The following is a 19510-nucleotide window of genomic DNA, read 5'->3' as shown; positions in this document are numbered from 1 at the left end:
TACAATGAATTTATGGGGTGCCTGGCTGGAGGGGCATGTGGCTTTTGATCTGGGGGCCATGAGCTCCAGTGCGTGCTGGGTGTGGAGATTACGTGAGAATAAACAAAAACAAAAACAAAAACAAAGAACAAAGTATAAAAGGCTGATAGACGGATTGGCTTTAGGCAAAGAAGGGAAACTCACCCAAATACAAGAGAAGGGAATGAGAAGGGCACATGCAGAGAAGATTGAATATTTGGACATGGGAAGCGGAAGAAATTCTAGTCTGATAATTGCACTTTTCTTGGTGGAGTAAAAACTGTCATGTGTTGATACCTGGAGAAGGAAGATGGGTTAATGCTTTGAGAACTTTGGAAAAACTAAAATAGTTCCTGTGGAGAGCTGGAGTTCAAGGTGAAACAATGAAATATGGCAGGATACTGAGTTCATCTGAGGCTGTTTATCATTGCTTTAGTTTGGGTTACGTAGGAGTGGATCTGGAGATAAAAATTTAGGTGAAAGTAGTTTATTGGGGGAAGTGATCCCAAGAAGCAAAGTGGGGGAGTGAGATTAGGAAAAGAAGGCAGCCGGTAAAGGATACACAAGTGGATTGTTGTTGGAGGCAACTGGAGTTGAATCCGTCTGGGAACTCTCTGAGGTTCTGTGTAAATTTCATCATGACAGTCACTCTGAAAGGCAAGGGAGCTGGAATATTGATCTACCAAGGGTCACTCTGGTGAGATTAACATCTCAGCACTTCTTACCTTCCCCGTGCACTGGCAAGTGAATGACTGCAGGCAGAGAGACACAGTGATGTCTGTATGGTACCAAAGGAAAAGCAAAAATGCTTTTCTTAAAATATTCTGAAGGAAAACCTGCTGTGAATTTTATAGGAAGCTGAGTGACCAGAGTCAAAGATTTGATTTGGTAAGTTAACATCAAAGAGAGAAAGACAGGTGTTTTAGAAGCATGCAATAGGACTCTATTTCAACGCTGCCCCTGTGAATGAAGAAACAGGAAACCTGGTTACTTAACTTACAGGAAAAAAGAAATGTAGAGAGGATAACAATCACCATGATATGAAAATCCATAGATATTTATAGTCCACGTGCAAATAAGAGTTTTGACATTCAGTGACATGGGATTAGAGTCAAAATCTCTGAATTCAGATCTCTGTTCCTTCAATTTCTTGTTGGGTACCTTTCACTCAGTAAATATTTGTCACTGCGAACCAGGCGCTATTTGAGGTAAAGAATTTTCTAAATTCTCTGTTCATAGATTATTTATAGGTGCTGATAAAATCTAGGGGTTCTTTACCAAGAAAAATGCACACACATTTAGAATCATGCCTGGAATTTCAAGTGAGATACAGACCTCCTCCTCCCTTGCAACCCATCCATGACTCTCCTCCAATCTCTGCTTTAACTCGATCTGAATGCCCTGATCAAACTCCCATTGGCTTCATAGGTCTTTATAATAAAAGAATGAGAATATCAGGGTATATGATTAGATGTCTTTTGCAGCATAACAATGCACTGCAAATTTAGTGGCTCAAGACAGAAATAATTTATCTTGAGGTTCTGCAGTGGGGGCAGGGCTCTCTGGGTAGTTCCGAGGCTCTAAGGTGTATCAGCTGGACAATTCATTTGGCTATATTCAGCTGGTGTTTGGGATGGGTCAAAAGGTGAAAGAAAGCTTCCTTCACGTGCGTGGTGCCTCATTCACTTCCACATTATCTCTCCACCTGGCTCCATCGAGCTTCCTTAAAGGGCCATTGGAATTCTCAGCTAACAGTTGCATTGTCAGTCCATGTTCTAGGGGAACAAGATCCACAGTGCAAGCACTTACAAAGCCTCTGCTTGTCATATGCTTCCTTATATCCCGTTTGTCCTAGCAAGTCACATAGCCAAATTCAGAGTTGGTATTGTTGGAGACTACACAAGGGCATGGATCTCCAAAGTATGGTTCAATGGGAGCTACTGATAAGAATTTTTTATTTGCTGTAAGTACTTTCCAGAAAGAAAGAGGGTTATCTTGGGAAGTAGTGATTTTTCAGCCAGTGCAAACATTCAAACAGAGGCAGAGTGATAGCTTATATGAGTTACTCTAGGGAGGCAGTTGTTACACTGAGCTTAATAAGATGACCTCCATGATCATAAGACTGTAGATCAAAGCTAACTCCAAATTTTGAGCCTACATAACTAGGTAAATGGTGGTGCTATTAACAGTAACAAGGGCATCAGGCAGTCTCAGATTGGAAGGCGAATGGTAAATGTAGCGAGATTGCTTTTTTTTTTTTTTTCATATAGAATGAAAGAGATAATCAAGAAAAAATGACCCTTATTTTTTCCTGTCTTAGGTTGGATGTCGATATAACTGAACTTCACAGTTGGATTACTCGTTCAGAAGCTGTGTTGCAGAGTCCTGAATTTGCGATCTATCGGAAGGAAGGCAACTTCTCAGACCTTAAAGAAAAAGTCAATGTAGGTTATGCATTAATTTTTATGTATTTTCCTAAGTTTTGTGCTTAAAATCTCTTTGCTTTGTACTATCTGATTCTATTAGTTGAAAAGATTAAAGCAATATGGAATAATGCTTTTAAATATATCTTTAAAGTATATTTTACATATTTAGCAGAATTAGAGTTTAGTGTCAAGAAACGTTTCCAGGTTCTGCTGTGATGGATCAGGGATGCTTTTCATAAACCTTCTTTAACTTTTATATTATTCAGCAATAAATTAACAATTTTATAACATGAACTCATATTGATTTTACTTCATGTACTGTTCTGTCACCTCAAGGCTAGGACTTAGCAAGCTTGCAGAATAGAATAGACCCTTAGAAATACTAAGGACTCTCTTTATGCTCTCATTATCATCAAAAATGTATTCTTTATACTCATTAGTACTTGTCATAACAGATTTGCATTGTCCAGATATTTATGTATTGCATTATCATAACCAAAAGACGTCCAGCCTTTTTCAATATGTATTTATAGTAAGAAGTAAGAGATGGTTGGCAGTTTTTATTCCCTGCTGAGACATTATAGTTGTGTCCTTCACAATAGGGATTTTTATTAATTTAATAGGAGTTGCTTCATCTTCAAGGACATTATCAGGGCTTTGATATTCCAACTTCTACAATTTTAAAATACCCATTTTGGCAATTGTGAGAGCATTTCTATAGGAAGAGTAAAGACTCTGTAGTGGGAAGGCTAAAGGAACAAATATTCTGAATGTTAAATATTTTTTTTCCTATGGGAAGGTCATGTGTGCGGATAACTTAGTTTCATATTTCGACCATTCAGTTTCATGCCAGACGAACTCTTAGATTTTTTCCAAACACAACACTGTCTTAGATACAAGCTAATACTTGCCCTGGGGTTGGAACATTTGGAGAGCAAAACTGATTTTATTCTAGGAGAAAAAATCATCTAATTTTTAGGCTGCTTTGAGGTTGGAGGGGGAGATGATTCCATCAACATGTCTCAGAATTAATGATTTCTAAATTGGGAAGTTATTTTAAAATCATTTCTAGTTATATACAGTATTCTTCCACTAGTATAATAACAGACAATTATAAATTTAAGAAATGGGCACTATGATAACATTATTTTTGAAATTAAACTGAAACATAATATAGGAGAAAATCAGCAAAATGTTATTTTGGAGTATACTCATTTGAAGGTGTGTTTTTTGTTAGAATTGTGGAGAGACATTTGAAAACTGCTTAGAGAAGATTGTCTAAAATACATTTTAATGTTCATGTGGTGTATTTGGCCACTGACAGTATGAATCACCTTGGGCAGACATTTTATTAGCTAATTTAAATTTTTAAAAATTTATCTCAGTAATCTACTTATCTGTTTGTCATCCTATTTCTGTATCTTAAAACAGCTCTGATCAAGCAGGAAAATTGAATTCCAGCATTTCAAGAATATAAATTCAAAAATTTCCTGTTATCATATGGTTACCTAGAAGCAATTTGCATTTAATCAATAGTGTCAGCAGTGACAGACTGAAAGTGCTAAAAAAATGTACAGTGTTGTATGAGTGGTTTCCTGATGCCTCGTGAGTCACCTTTATCAGCTTCTACTCTCATTTTCTGAAATAACAACATCATTCTTAATTGCCTACTAAAATAGGACATGAAATGATTTACCTAGACATTTCCTTCAGGCTAAATATAATATATATGTATTAAAAATCCTTGAGAGAAACACATAGTAATGATGATGGATATGCCGTTTAGTCGTACATTAATTTTCTTACTTCTTCACCTGTCCGTATATGTAACTGATTTTGAACACATGGGAGGCTCATCTCATGAACTTGAGTGATATTCATTTTTAGGCATCTATTAAAAGTGGCTAAATATTACCTTTCTTTTTCTTTCACTTGACTCCTTCATCTATTACTTTCAAATGCTTTCAAAATATTATCAGTTAAGTGTTATATACATTTAAACCTAACAAAATTTTCTTTCCCCATTAACCATGTGTTTTATCTATATGATTAACATAATGTAGTTACTTAAAAGTTGAATTCTAGGGAAAATTTCTACTCCAAGTGGTTCCTGGACAACCAATATTGGTATCATCTGTGAACTTATTAGAAAGATCTGAGCTCAGACCTAATGAATCAGAATTTGCATTTGAACAAGATCCACAGGTGATTCCTTTGTATATAAGGGTTTGAGAATCAGTACTCAAAGTCATCATCTGAGACTTTACCAAACTCCTAGATCCTTTTCTCATTCCATTAATGTCACCACAGTTGAGAAGTTCAAGTGGAATCCCATCTTTTTGAATTCAGCACCTGGTGACATAAGGTAGTAATTAAAACAACAAAACAATCTCGTCTTACTGCAAGGTGGTTGAAAGCCTCTGTACCACCTGTTAAGCTCAATAGGACTTGGGCTCTTGCTGGAGCCCATGCTTGCTGACACCCATACCACATAAAGTTTCAGCAAAGTTCTATTGGAAATCCTGAAGCCAGTTAATTCTACATTTTTCTATTTGCCACCCACAATATAGGTATCTCTATTCATCCGTATTTTTTTTTTGAATCTTCATTTCTCTGCCCTGTGCGTTCTGAAGTCCTTCTTCCAAAACAAACTTTCTATCCTATGTACTCATTCTGGCCCTACTTGGAAAACACTTTTACCCTCAAGAACACCACTAAGACTAATGATTCTTTCACTCTCCCACACATTTATTTATGTTTTTATTATGTTCAGTTAGCCAGCATGATGTTTTGATGTAGTGTTCATCGATTCATTAGTTGCATATATCCCCCACTCATTTAGAATTGCCAGATTCCTCCTTTGCCAGGGCCAATTCCAAAGGTACTGCTTTCTGTGTAAAACTCTCATCCCTTATGTTTCATGCCCGATGGCCATCTGTTCACTTACCATTTTGTGGTATTACTTTTTCATTGAAGACTGGCACTGGGATTACAGTCTTGTCCACCCACGGTATGCCTTCATTCAAAATCTCAGGCTATATTGGTTGTCCTATCTCCAAAAGTTTCCATTTTCCTAATCTGCTCAATTCAGCTACCTCCTTGCATAACTAGACTGTAGATGTTTTTCTGCCAGACATTATTTTGTTTTGGGAATACTATACTTACACAGACACTTTGGTACTCCTTCATAGCCTTTCTGTGTGTTCCTAGTAAATGTTCTTCTCTCTTTCTCTTGGCAATTATTTCAAGTTTTTAATGGGCATAGTAGATGACTTTCCTTCTGAGTTTATTTAAGATAACATTTAACAAATTATGTGTATTTGTGCTCATATTCTCCCCCTTCCCCACTCTGCCTTGGTGGATGAGATTTTTGCTTTGGCCGGTTAAGGCTAATCTCCATGTGTGTGAGTGTGTGTATTCTCAATATCTTCACTGTCTGAGTCCTAAGGAACCTGCTTCCCTTCAGCCACACATCTGTATCTTCAATAAAACCCTCAATAAAACCTTCAATAAAACCCTCCACTCCTTTAAACACGTAGGAATATGTTTGTGTCTTCGTTACTCAACTTCTCTGCAGGACAGAATCTATTAACCTCTTTATCTTTCATGAAATTCTTCCCTCCCTGGGTTTATGGGATACCATTATCTATTTGTTACATTTTGTACATTTTTGGTCATTTGTTCCATCTCCTTTTTCCTTTAATGTTGATATTCTACACAGTTCTTCCCTTGTTTTTCTTCCCTGGATTATCCTCATTCCTTCCTATTCAAATAGCATCTATTTTCTAATCATCCCCAAATATGTACCATTAGCTCATGTCTCTCCCTTGAAGCCTAAGCCAGTTTATTTAATTGCTTAATAGATGACTTTAATTAGATATTTGCCTGAAAACTTAAAATAAATCTCGTGATCTCCCTAGCCCTCCTTTATTCTTCATCTTTCCTTTCTTTCCTCTGACAGCCTAATCCAGAAACCTAAAAGCTAACTGGGTCATCGAGATTTTTTTTTTTCCTAGCATTTCTAAGTCCACCCAAGTTCAATTAATTTCATTCCCTTAACCACTCTCGAAACTGTCTAGTTCTTTCTATTCCTACCACTACAACCCTGATTAAAGCTAATATCCCGGGTTACCTCTGTTTAAGATGCCAATCCCCAGCCGGTCTTCCCTGCTGCTAATACTGTATTCCTTTAGAGATTTTCACATCACTTTTGTCAAAGTGAACTTACTAAAACATAAATACCATTGTATTATTCCTCTGTTGATATTCACTTGAAAAAGCAAAAAGCAGCCACTGATAATCAGGAGCTGGCTGGGCACTTCAGTTAGGCCTTGGAGATACTCGCTGATGGCTACTGCTCACAGCTCGCCTAAGGTTTCTTCTGCTGAATATGTGCAATGGCTCAGTATGCCAACAGCATATAAGGCCACTTCAGGACTGTAATGGATCAAGACTGAAACATGACCATCTTGTAACCATGTTTCAACAGACAAAAGAATAGTCTGGGACCACCCCAAATGACTGCATATCCCCCATCTTCACTAATGTGACAGATGATGATGCGGCCTTCCCAATCGTGGTTTTAGCCTCTCTACATTGTTTCTGCCATCTAGATAAAATTTTTTAAGATGCCTGGCCACAGAAGTACCTCCATTTCCTTATGGCATCTAATTAAAGGCAAAGCCCTACTTCCCTGACCACCCTCTTCACCTTACATGTACCCAAATCCAATCAACTCTAACCATCCTCGTAGAGAACTACCCCATAGTTCGCTATTACGTGCCACCTCTCCTGTTGCAATCACAAAATCAACTTTGTCTATATCCGCTTGTTCCTGGTGGCCTTTGGTGGGAAGGTATTGACAGAGTCAGTATTTTCATGTTGCTTTTGTGAAGGTTACCGTGGCCTGATTTCTATTACTGTATCCATTCTGCTTTCTGGCCATTCTAACATTGATTAGACTGCTGGTTTCTAGAACTTAGCAACTAGAACTTAATTTGTTTTTGTTTTTTGGTTTGGTTTGGCTTACTTTGGTTTTGGCATGCCGGTGACTAATATAGTGCCTGCCACTTAACACAGTTAATCCTTGACTATATGAATAAGTGATTTTTTTTTTCCAGTTCCTCAGGCACATTTTAAACAGGCTCTGCTACCAATATGAAGGATATAACAACTTCTGAATAAACATTTGAGTGAATAAATTACTTTTTCTGTCAAAGGGCAAAACTTCATTATAGAATGTTAAGTGAATAGAAAATTAATTGCTTCTAAAGTCAGGGTAGGCCTCTGGGGAATCTGGAACTTACTTTCATATTAATTAGAGAAGATGTCATGAAAGGAGGAGCCTTTTAAGAGATGCCGATAAAGAAGGAGGAAGAGGTCATAGAGTGTTTTTAATCAACTTATTAGAGAATCAGTAAACTTCCCTTCTTTTGTATACTTTGCTTAAAACTTAATTATGTTTCTTTTTTTCTCTATACAACTCAATTGCCTTTTATTTTGCACTTGAAGTTATCTATTTTAGAATTCATGATGTCCTGATAACTCTAAGAATTTTTATGGACCTTTTATTGATACACACACATACATACACACACATACACACATTTTAAAGAGTTTATTTATTTATTTATTTGACAAAGAGACACGGGGAGAGAAGGACCACAAGCCGGGGGAGTGGGAGAGGGAGTAACAGACTTCCCGCTGAGCAGGGAGCCTGACACCAGGCTTGATCCCAGAACCCTGGGATCATGACCTGACCTGAATACATATGCTTAATGGCTGAGCCACTCAGGTACCCCAGGACCTTTAATATATTTTAAAATTAACAATGTATTCCTTATAAAATGGTTAACTGATGCTTTTTTTTTTTTTTTTAAAGATTTATTTATTTATTTGACAGAGAGAGATTACAAGTAGGCAGAGAGGCAGGCAGAGAGAGAGAGGAGGAAGCAGGCTCCCTGCTGAGCAGAGAGCCCGATGCGGGACTCGATCCCAGGACCCTGAGATCATGACCTGAGCCGAAGGCAGCGGCTTAACCCACTGAGCCACCCAGGCGCCCTAGCTTTTGTCTTTACTTGAAGTTTCCTGTACTAGGTACAACAGAATTGGAGTGCTAGCTTCTAAACGTATGATCATATATTGAATATATATTGTCTAAAGTATTTCATATTCTGAAATTTTGAAATTTTGAAAATAATTTCAAAAGTATATGCTCTATTAGAAAAACTCGATTAGTTTAAGATTAAAAATACTGTGTGCGTGTATGTGTACATACACATACATATACGATAAACAGAGAAGCACACATACAGAAAAGCTGGATGAGGTTCCTGAGGATGACAGATTAAAGAAAAATAAGCATGTCTAGGGTAGAGATGCTTTCCCAAATAAGGTGACTTCTAACAGGTAGTTTTAGTTATGGGTACTTAATGCTATAATAAGCATTGTTCCTAGCAAGAAGAAAATTGGTGCCCTTTATGAAAGATCTTTCCGTATAGTGGGGAGAAATGAAATCTGACTGCAGATACTCGGACTAACATTGAAGATGAAATGCACAGAACAGAATGGATGTTATGGTTGAAGAGCATTCTGTTGATACTCTTGGCCTTGAAAACAAGGGAAAAGCCAATATATAAAAATGTAAATACACACACACACACACACACACACACACACAAATGCATCACACACACATACAAACACATGTGTGTGTGTGTGTGTGTGTATACACACATACATATTTAACTATGCATCTGTCTATAGAAAGAGGAGAGAGATAGAGACAGTCCACCAGGGAGGAGGATTAAAGACTGAAGATGCTGAACATTTGAAAATATCCAAGAAAAAAATTGCCCTGAAATCTGTGATACCAATAAAGTGTTGTTGCACTTATTCTCTAGTGATAACAAAACATTTCAACATGTCAGTGTAATATGACATGATCTGAAAATGCAGGAACAACTTAATTAGAATCCTTTAAGATGTGATATTTCTACTAGCCAACTAGAGCATTTGTTTTTCTTTTCTTTTTTTTAAATTTAAATTCAATTAGCCAGCATATAATACATCATTAGTTTTTTTTTATGATTGATTTTTTTTTTATAAACATAAATTTTTATCCCCAGGGGTACAGTTCTGTGAATCACCAGGTTTACACACTTCACAGCACTCACCAAAGCCCATATCCTCCCCAATGTCCATAATCCCACCCCCTTCTCCCAAACCCCCTCTATCATGTGATCTCCCTGATATGAGGAAGTGGTGATGCAACATGGGAGCTTAAATGGGTAGGAGAAGAATAAATGAAACAAGATGGGATTGGGAGGGAGACATCATTAGTTTTTGATGTAGTGTTCATTGATCCATTAATCGCCTGTAATACCCAGTGCTCATCACATCAGGTGCCCTCCTTAATGCCCATCACCCAGTTACCCCATCTCCCCACCACCTCCCTTTCTGAATCCCTCACTTAGTTTCCCGGAGTCCATAGTCTTTTATGGGTTATCTCCCTTTCTGATTTCTTCCCATTCAATGTTCCCTCCTTTCCCTTATGGCCCTCTGCACTATTCCATATAGTCCACATATGAGTGAAACCATATGATAATTGTCTTTCTCCGATTGACTTATTTCATTTAGCATAATACCCCCCAGTCCCATCCATGTAAATGTAAATGTGTTACAAATTTACACCTTCACAGAGCATTTTGACTGTGGGTAGAGTGGGAGAGACAATAATACTGTATATGGAGGCATTAAGCTACACTGGATCTCACCTTACTGTACATCTAACTATGTATCAGGTACTCTTCCATGGCCTGGAGATGACACGAAGGAGGAAATTCATGAGGATATATGACCTTTTACAGTTCTTTTCCAGTGAGGAAGGTCAAAATTAAGTAAGAATATGCAAAATGTATAGAATGTTAATGATGAGTGTGAAAGACAAAAATGAGGAATGAGAGCTAGGAAATGTGTGTATGTGCTTGTGTGTGCTTGTGTGTGTGTGTGTGTGTGTGTGTGTGTGTGTGTAGATAGATTAGCAGGAGAAGGCTTCCCTGAGAAAGTGACATTTAAGTAAAGATCCAATAATGAAGTACTATATGGTGACTAACATAACATAATAAAATAAGTAAAGATCTAAAGACAGTGAGGATAAGATAAGTCTTATCTCTTACCTGAGATAAGACTATTTCTAGCAGAGGGAGGAGTAAGTATTTAGGTCTAAGGGAGGAGCATGCCTGGAATGTCAGGGAACAACACAGTATGGCGGAGGTGAAGAATCAGGTGTCACAGAAAAACAGGTCCATGAGATTAGGGGGGTTAAGGTTACATGGGCCATGGATAAGACTTGGGCATTTACTCAGATGAGGAGGAAGCCACTAGAGAGCTGAGTTGATATCTATTGTGTCTGGATTCTTGTGTGTGCTCTGTTGAGAATATATCATCAGGGAACAGAGGTTCCTACTTCTGTAGAAAAAGCATTTAGTAGGCTATTTGGAAGTATCTAGACCACTGGGTGATAATGGAGTTTTGTTTTGTTTTGTTTTGTTGTTTTTTTGTTTTTATGAGTGTGATAGTACTAAGCACAGTAATAAGCATTTTCTGGGTATGTTTTGAGGTTACCATCAACAGGAGTTTTAGAGGGATTGGATATAGAGTTAGAGAAAAAAAAGGAACAGTCAAGAAAGATTTGGCCTGAAGTTTTTAGCCTGAAAAATGAAGAACTAGATGTTATTCTCTACATGTATACAGGGAGATGTGGAAGAACCAGCACAGGGATTGAGTAAAGGGAGTCCTTGAGCCAGGAAAAAGACCGTGTACTTGTCATCGAGGAAACCTACCTAAGAAATTACTTGAAGAAGAAGTATCCTCTGAATCAAGTTATGATGATAAGTAAGTTGAGAGCTGAGGATCAGCCATTGAGTGGAGTAGCACAGAAGGCTCATGGTGTCATTAAAAAAAAAAAAATTGATGGAACTGAATAAGGGAATAGGTATGAGGACCAGTTTTTTCTTTCTCTTTTCTTTCTTTCATAGGCTAGTTTTTACTTTGCAGTGTAGACCTGTGGAGGGCTAATGTTTCTCCTGGTGGCACATACCTCTTTAAAGTCAGGGATATGCCCTCTCTTTTCCAGAAGCATATCTCTCTCCAGATTATGTTTTTGGTGGCCATGCAATTTTTATTTAACTTCTTCTATGCAGTTGACATATTTTTTTTCTGAGAAAATGAGGGAAGGTAGAAGCATTAGGAACACCAATCTAACCTATTTTAAGACAGAAGTTCATATATTTTATTTGAAAATGAGTGCATAGGTGTCCAGGTCCAGCAAGAAAAGAGGAGTTTCAGTGATGTTTATTTAGTCAACTTCTTTAACACTTTGTATATGTGGTTATCTGGACTCTTGACACTCGCTTTTGTGATCAGGTAATCTAATTAACTATTAGGCCAAGATTTTTTTCTAAAACTTTTTTTTAAAGTTATTGAAATCACTGTTCACTTTCATGTCGACATGTGGCATTTTGGGACGTTCTCAGTTTATGTCATTCCATTTGTTACAGCTTAGTTATTTCTAGATTTTCATTTTTCTATGTAAGAATTGTCCCAATTTTGGAAATAAGTTATTTGAAGAGCCCCCTTTAATCTTCTTAGAATCCCTGAAGGGTAGGTATCTTTATTGTTACTTTACATAGAAAGTATTGATGCTCAGAAAGGTTGAATCACTTTCCAAATGCCAAACAGCTGGTAAGCAGTGGAGACAGAATTCAGACCATGTGAGAGTAAAATGACTCCAAAACTTTTCATTACCTTCTTGACTGTCCTCTGGCTACCCTAAATTTTCTCATTTTTTATCAACCATCTACAGCTTTGTCTGAAATGAAATGTTTTCTGGAGCCTTCAATGTCCTGTTTATACTCCCAAAAGCACATTTGTGCCAATATCTCTCTTTATTTTCCAATATTCCTCTTTAAAACGATGTTACTTAACATAACCCAGATATCATCTAAACACTGATAGATGGTGTCTGTTCAATGCTTCTTTCTCAGGACTGTCTCTCTGTTTATATACCACTTACTCAGTTTCTGTATAATATACATCTGGCAATGAGTTACAGTAATTGAGCTGTACATGGAGTTTCTGGTCATCTTATAGGCTGTCAGTGTGTATTCTGAGTAATCAGGCATCCCTTCTGATAGCTTGGCGCCCATGCTGCTTTACTACTTAAATATTTTGAATATCATCTTGGACTACATCCAGACTATCAGGTTGCCTTTTCTGTGAGTCATAGTCAGATACATTCAAAGGTGTTTGGTTAATTTCCATTGAAATACCCTTAGAGCAGCAGAGTGGGTCTGAAAGAGAGCTGAATTTGTAAATAGATTGGATCTAAAGCTTTCCACTTCCCTACAATCTTGTATATATGACTTAATCTCGCTGATGCTCAGTTTTCTCTTGTATAAAAGAGGACAAAATACTGCTGATTCCTTCTGTCCCACCAAATTATGAAATCCGTATTTATAATTTGGTACACAATGTGAGCAATTCCATTTTTATCATGATTATGCCAGTGTTCTCAAATATTTAATACACCTCTGTGTGCCTCACTTTCTTCCTCTGTCAAATTGTGAGAGTAATAGTAGCTATTCCATACATGATTGTTTTCTTGTGGTTATTGCTATTATATGTGTATGAGAAAAACTAGAATAGTGTGATTTAACCAAACTGAATATTTAAGCTAGTTACCCCTGAAATAATCAATTAGAAGTTTTCCTCTCTGTGAGGAATACCAATTGATTATTCTATTAGATGCTTAGAATAAAAATATTATGATCGTGACATTTAGAAAGTCAAGATAAAGACAACATTGTGTTCTGATTCTACTCCTTATGTAATTTCATATATAAAAAAAGCAAAAACTCTATAGTTAAAATAGAAACAGCTCTGATAGCGAAGGGTAACTCTAGCATTGTTTAACTTGGAGAATACCTGTTTGTTGTTACTGTTCTTGTTCTTTTGTAGTACATGTATGTTTTTACTTCTCTCTCTTTCTCTTCCCCCCTCTCTCTCTCTCTCTCCCTCTCTTCCAAACCCCTGCTCCTCCTTTTGCTGCTGTAGTTCAAATGTGGAATACCCCACATCCTGCTATAGTTCTTGGTACTTGTCAATATTACCTATTTACTTAGAATGTGCTTATTTTTTCTCTTCTAAAGTACTCAGTGTCTTTTACAAATAACATTTACCTTTTAATAGAGAATAAATTTAAAGTATTGGAAAACATGTGCCAATAAGCTGCTTCTGTTTCTATAAAGGAACAGAGAATTTAGAAGACAAAAATTGACAGTTGAGAAAATGTAAATTTCTGAACTTCATCTAGATTCTTACCTTTAACAAGATATTGTAGGTATTTTATTTTCACGGACTTTTCTCTACTGGAAAGTTAGAATCTTCCAGGGTTATGCAAATACTTGTGTCAACAATTTGATAATGCCTCTCTGAAAATGATTTTCAAGGTAACACAGAAGTTTCACCTGTTAATTGGTATGGGATCCTGGGAGCATATAATCCCCAAACACCACAGTCTCTGTGCTTTGAAATTTTCAAGTAGAATCTAAGATATTAAAATGTGTCTATCACTTAGAGTTTCCCTACTGATGAGATGAAGCTGAATTTTCATTTGCTGTCCTTGACAACATAACATAAAATGTATATTTTCAAGATAGAGTGTACATACTTAAAAAAAACTAAAACTATCATTTTATGGCATTTTCATTTGTTTTGCTAAATTTTATTTAGTATTTTACATATTACAGTTCTTTTCCTGATGGGATATATTCTATTGTCTATAGGCTTTTTAAAAACATTTTGCATTCTTGGCATTTTATCCAATAACCCTACTTCATGAAACTGTTCCTCGAATAATTTTAAAAGCCCTCCCTTCAATTGTGGTTATTTCTTTAAATTAGAGAATTGTTTTAAATATGTTTAAATGTATGGATTATAGTATGAGCATTACCATCATTTGGTGTGCTTGGGAAATAGTCTAGCTTAGCAATATGATGATTCCTTATTTCTCTGAATGTATTTCTGGTGTTGCCATAATATCTTTATCTGTATTTAGTCTACATATCTGTCTTCCTGTCTCTTTATTGGCTTTCAGAGGGAAGACACTAGATCTGCACTGTATAATTACAATTGGCACTTGACACAGGGTGGCTTTTTAAATTTTAATTTAATTATATTAGATGAAAAATTAGTTTCCTCAGTCACACTGCCACCTTTCAAGTACTCAGAACCCACATGTGGCTAGTGGCTACTGTATTGGACAGCACAGATATATAATATTTTCAAGCTTGTAGAAAGTTCTATTTAACAATGCTTGTCAGAGTGTGCACATATCGATTACAGGCCTCCTGCATGTACTCCAGTATCACATTTGTTTAAATACCTATAAATCAAAATAAAATTTAAAAAATTATCAGATACAGAATAACCTCCTGTCACAAAGTCAAGTGAAATCTTCGATGCTATTATTGGGTCATAGGAGTGTTGCTCTAACTATATGTTAAATGCTTTAAAGCTTGCTTTTTTAGCAGGTAGTTATGTTTTAGGACATATAACATGTTATAGCCACATATTTTATTGACTATGATCATACAGTTCAATTGTATCATAGTTTAATATTTATGTATATTAATGTATATATTTTAAATATCTATAGGAGCATTGTTAGCTAAACCCAACAGTGAGTATTAAATGCTAGATTTTGTTAATTTAAGTCATCGTGGTTTTGTTGTTCAAAAGTTAAGTTAGGAGAAATGAACAAATGAATTTAGAAAGCTTTTTGAAACTGAATCTATTTTCCCTTGAAATGGGAGTACTTAGAAAGTTTCAGAGAGAAAAATTAACCTGTAGTCTTATATTTAGGTAAATATGGATTTTTTTGCTAAATTATTCATGATAGTGTGCTTTTTCCTTTTTATATACTTACAAGGTTTTCCATTGATTTTTAATACAGAATACATATCTAATTCCAGCAATTTCAGTAGTGTGTATTTAAAAGACAAATTTTAGTTTTAAGTGTCTGTCACTTTATCCTTTCATTGTTTCTTACTATTTGCTTTTTTTGCAGCCTTACAGTGCATCAGAAACTATTGTGTAAAAAAAAAAAAAGTGAAGAGTAGAAATCTTATTAAAAGTAGTAGCAATTCAGTATGAAATTGGCTTGTGCTTTCATTGTCATTTTGATGATTCTGGTGCAAGAAACTTGAGAAAAAAATTCTTTAGATTCACATGATAAGCTGACAGAGTGAAATATCTTAAGGATTGAAAGGGCAAGTAGAAGTTATAATTACTGTGTAACTTCACAATCCTTGTATTGAAATACTCACCTTTGCTATCATGCTGCAGGCCATAGAGCGAGAAAAAGCCGAGAAGTTCAGAAAACTGCAAGATGCCAGCAGATCAGCTCAGGCCCTGGTGGAACAGATGGTGAATGGTAATTACACGGAGTTGATTTAGATAATCTTCTTAGGGATTTGATAAACACATAGGTTCATATTTATCAGCTGAATTATATCAGACAAGCACTTCCTGAATGCAAATTTAAATTAAAGTGAGTTTGTGAGCTTTTTATTATTCTTTCTTAATGCTAAGCGAATTATTACAGGAAATTCATCTTTGAGTCCAGTGGAAGAAAATGGGATGTGCTAGAATATTTTATCAATCTGTTGCAGAGAAATCAATTTTAATGGAAACCCTGCTAGCATTTGTCCAAATAATTTAAGAAAAAAAGGTTTGCAAAAATCATTGTAAATGTAAGCAATCATATACTATATGTAAACTGATTGTAATCTGATTTTAACTAATTCTTGCAATATATTTTCCCAAACAGACTAAAATTATGTGTAGGACTTTATTAGCATACCTGTAGGCTAATTTGACATTTTTTATATTGTCTTTCATTTTTTTACTTTACACATGTCATCTCAGAAGAAACTTCATTTTTTAACTTCAGTTGTTTTTGAGTAGGGTAAAAGTACAAAGCCAACACATTTTTTTTTTATTTTTTTATCCATTTCTTATTTATTTATTTAGAGCACTTGTGAGTGGGTGGGGTAGAGTAGGGGCAGAAGGAGAGAGTATTTTAAGCAGGCTTCGTGCCCAGCACAGAGTCCAAGGTGGGTCTTGATCTCAAAATCCTGAGATCATGAACTTAGCCAAAATCAAGAGTCTGATGCTTAACCGACTGAGCCACCCAGGACCCCCCCCCATTATTTTGAAATTCTTTTTTTTTCTTTTTTAAGAATGTATTAAAATTAGGGGTACATGGGTGACTCAGTTGATTAAGTGGGTGCCTTGGGCTCAGGTCAGGATCCCAGGATCCTGGGATGGAGCTCTGTGCTGGGCTTCTTGTTCAGTGAGAAGCCTGCTTCTCCCTCTCCTCCATGCTTTCTGTCTCTCTCTCTATCTCTCTCTCAAATAAAATCTTTGGGAAAAAAAAATTACTTTTTCCTCACAGTGCTCCAAAAGATGTCTGAACAAAATACGTTACTGACGTTGATTGTGAACAAACATTTTTGAAATTATTATTGTCTTAGTACTGCAGTCATTTCCAGATATAAGTGATTTATAAGAATCAGGAATAATGCTATTTCAAACAAGATTTTTTTTTACATATTTCACAGGATATGTTTACAAGAGTATAATAACCAAATGTAACAAATGTTTTTGTTGTGCATGTCAGCTTTTTCCAGGATCTGCCTGCATTCTGGAACATAAATTTTGTGTATGAAATCTTTTTTGCCTTAATTGCCATGTTGGCATTAAAAAGTTCAGTGATCTTCCTAGGAAATCAATTCATTTTTTTTCTTTTAATGAGCCCCATGACTATATTTGGTTAACAATAAAAACAAGCAAACATGACAGCTGAGGATTGGGTTAACAAGTTAATAAATATATAGACAATGCAAAATACTGAAAGTTTGTTGTTCAGCTGTATGTTGCTAGGTGGTATAACTGATGAATTTGATAACAGCATTTTCATATTAAATGAAATTGTGTGATCTAAAATATAGGCTTGTAGCCACTATATGATTTCCCCATAGCAAGTATATTGTCACTTTTTTTATTTGTATAAGCCAATATAAAAGCTATACTCTTAAATGGTCTCCTTTCGTAATCAAATGTCAAGTATACATTACCTCAGATCATTATTCAAGAAGAATTTAAAATTTAAAAGTGTAGGAAATGATTTTTTTTGAAATTAAAACCATATACAGATTTTAAATGATCATATGATTAGTAATGTCATTTCCTAGATTATTGCCCTCAAAGCTCTAAATTTAGGAGGCATGAAGAAAAGTCAGGACATATACTAGGTCCTTAATAAATACTAATTGGTGAAATTCTTCTTAGCAAAGCAAAATTAAGACAGTTACTGAGTTAATTTTGGTCAGAAAATAATAATACTTTTGAAGGACAATGCTAACTTGTGTGGAGAGCAAAGAGCAGTGAGAACTAGGAGTGTGATTTCAGACACTGCTCATAGATTGACTGTATCGATCAAATTTTAAGCTTCTCATGCATTATGCCAATAAAGATAAGGTCTGACTGTTAAGAGATTAGGCTCAAATTTGGGCTCTATTTAGAGCATAGCTCTTCTACTCCATTCATTCACACATTTTACATCATTACTAAAAAGTAGATTAAAGGTTTCTAACTTTTTGTTCCTTTTTTTTCAGTCTTACACAGAATAAATTTCATAACATTTATTTTATGTAATTTTACAAACTATGAGTGAAGGCAGTCATGTGCCTAAGTGCCTGGAGTATCTCTCTCCAGGTATATTTTAATGGGACCTCCTCACCCTAATTTACAATAGCTCTGCTGGCATAGAACCAAAAACTGGAGTTTACTAGTTTGGCTCATGAAGCTGAAGGACCAAAACGAACTTTCTCTAAACCAGATTTCTAACCATAATCTTGGTTAAAGTCTTCAATTTACAAGCCCAGAATTTCTTTTGTCAAGTTTAAGCTATGGAATACAATAATACTAATAACCATATAAAACATACACATTGTTTTCCTTTTATTTATAAAGAAGGAAAATAAGAACTGAATCATGGTACATCATTTATGACCTCATGTAAATTTTCATTCCTTTTAACCACATCTCTTGGCCTCAAAAATTAAGATAAAGACTAATAATTCTTGTACAGTGTTATTAATATCATGCAACTACTACAAATTTATGGTTTATGTATGTTTTATTGTGATAACCACATTTAACACATATAGTGTAAAATGGGTCTAAAATAGCATAGCTATTATATTTTCAAAAGCATTTTATAATATTTTCTATGTATGTGTACATTGCAAGGTAAATTTTCTAGTTCAGATACTTTAAGATTAGAGTTTTTAATCTAGAGTTTAATCTTTTAATCTAGAGTTTCTTAAATAATTAAGATTGTTTTTTTAAATAACTGGAATGATTTTGGAAGTCCTCTTTCAAATTTTCCTTCAGAATGAAAATCTAAGACCTGCAAAAAAAAAAAATCCTCAATACTTGTATCACTCTGTTTCAAAGCTGATGTAAAATATATCAGACATATTTCCAAATACACTTTTGGTCATTTCTAAATAACTACTGAAAGAATGAATTTTTAGCATTAAGAAATGCAGAAAATGGGGAGAGAAAGATGGCAGAGGAGTATGAAACCTAAATTTCATCTGGTCCCAGGAATTCAGCTGGACAGTTATCAAACCATTCTAAACACCTATAAAGTCTACAAGAGATTGAGGAGAAGAATAGCAGCAGTTCTATGAACAGAAAAGTGACCACTTTCTGGAAGATAGGACATGCGAAGAAGTAAATCCGAGGTGACATACAGGAACATAAATGGCAAGGGCCAGGAGAAGAAGCCTCCATCCACTGGCTCCCAGCAAGTGAGAGAGCAGTGGAGCACAAAATCAGAACTTTTACAAGGCTGCTCTGCGGAGGGATGTTGCTCCAGTGGCTAAGCAAGGGGTGGAACCCTCAGGTCCCTCAGGATCACAGAAGGATCAGGA

General features: G+C 35.7%; 1 protein-coding gene across 3 annotated transcripts in view; it reads left to right on the top strand.

The window, feature by feature from the left end:
- The window catches only part of DMD (dystrophin), a 2119021-nt gene that overhangs the window by 673141 nt on the left and 1426370 nt on the right, over window positions 1-19510 (top strand). For all 3 annotated transcript variants that reach the window (XM_045089435.1, XM_045089434.1, XM_045089436.1), the window contains exons 18-19: window positions 2339-2462; window positions 15852-15939. In XM_045089435.1, coding sequence (XP_044945370.1) covers window positions 2339-2462; window positions 15852-15939 — 212 coding nt within the window. The remainder of the gene's footprint in view (window positions 1-2338; window positions 2463-15851; window positions 15940-19510) is intronic.

Source organism: Mustela putorius, unplaced genomic scaffold, assembly GCF_011764305.1.
Source record: "Mustela putorius furo isolate JIRA1106 unplaced genomic scaffold, ASM1176430v1.1 tig00003836_pilon_pilon_pilon, whole genome shotgun sequence".
Classification (NCBI taxonomy): Eukaryota; Metazoa; Chordata; class Mammalia; order Carnivora; family Mustelidae; genus Mustela; species Mustela putorius.
Note: the sequence above shows the minus strand (reverse complement) of the source record. Positions and strands in the feature narration are given on the sequence as shown.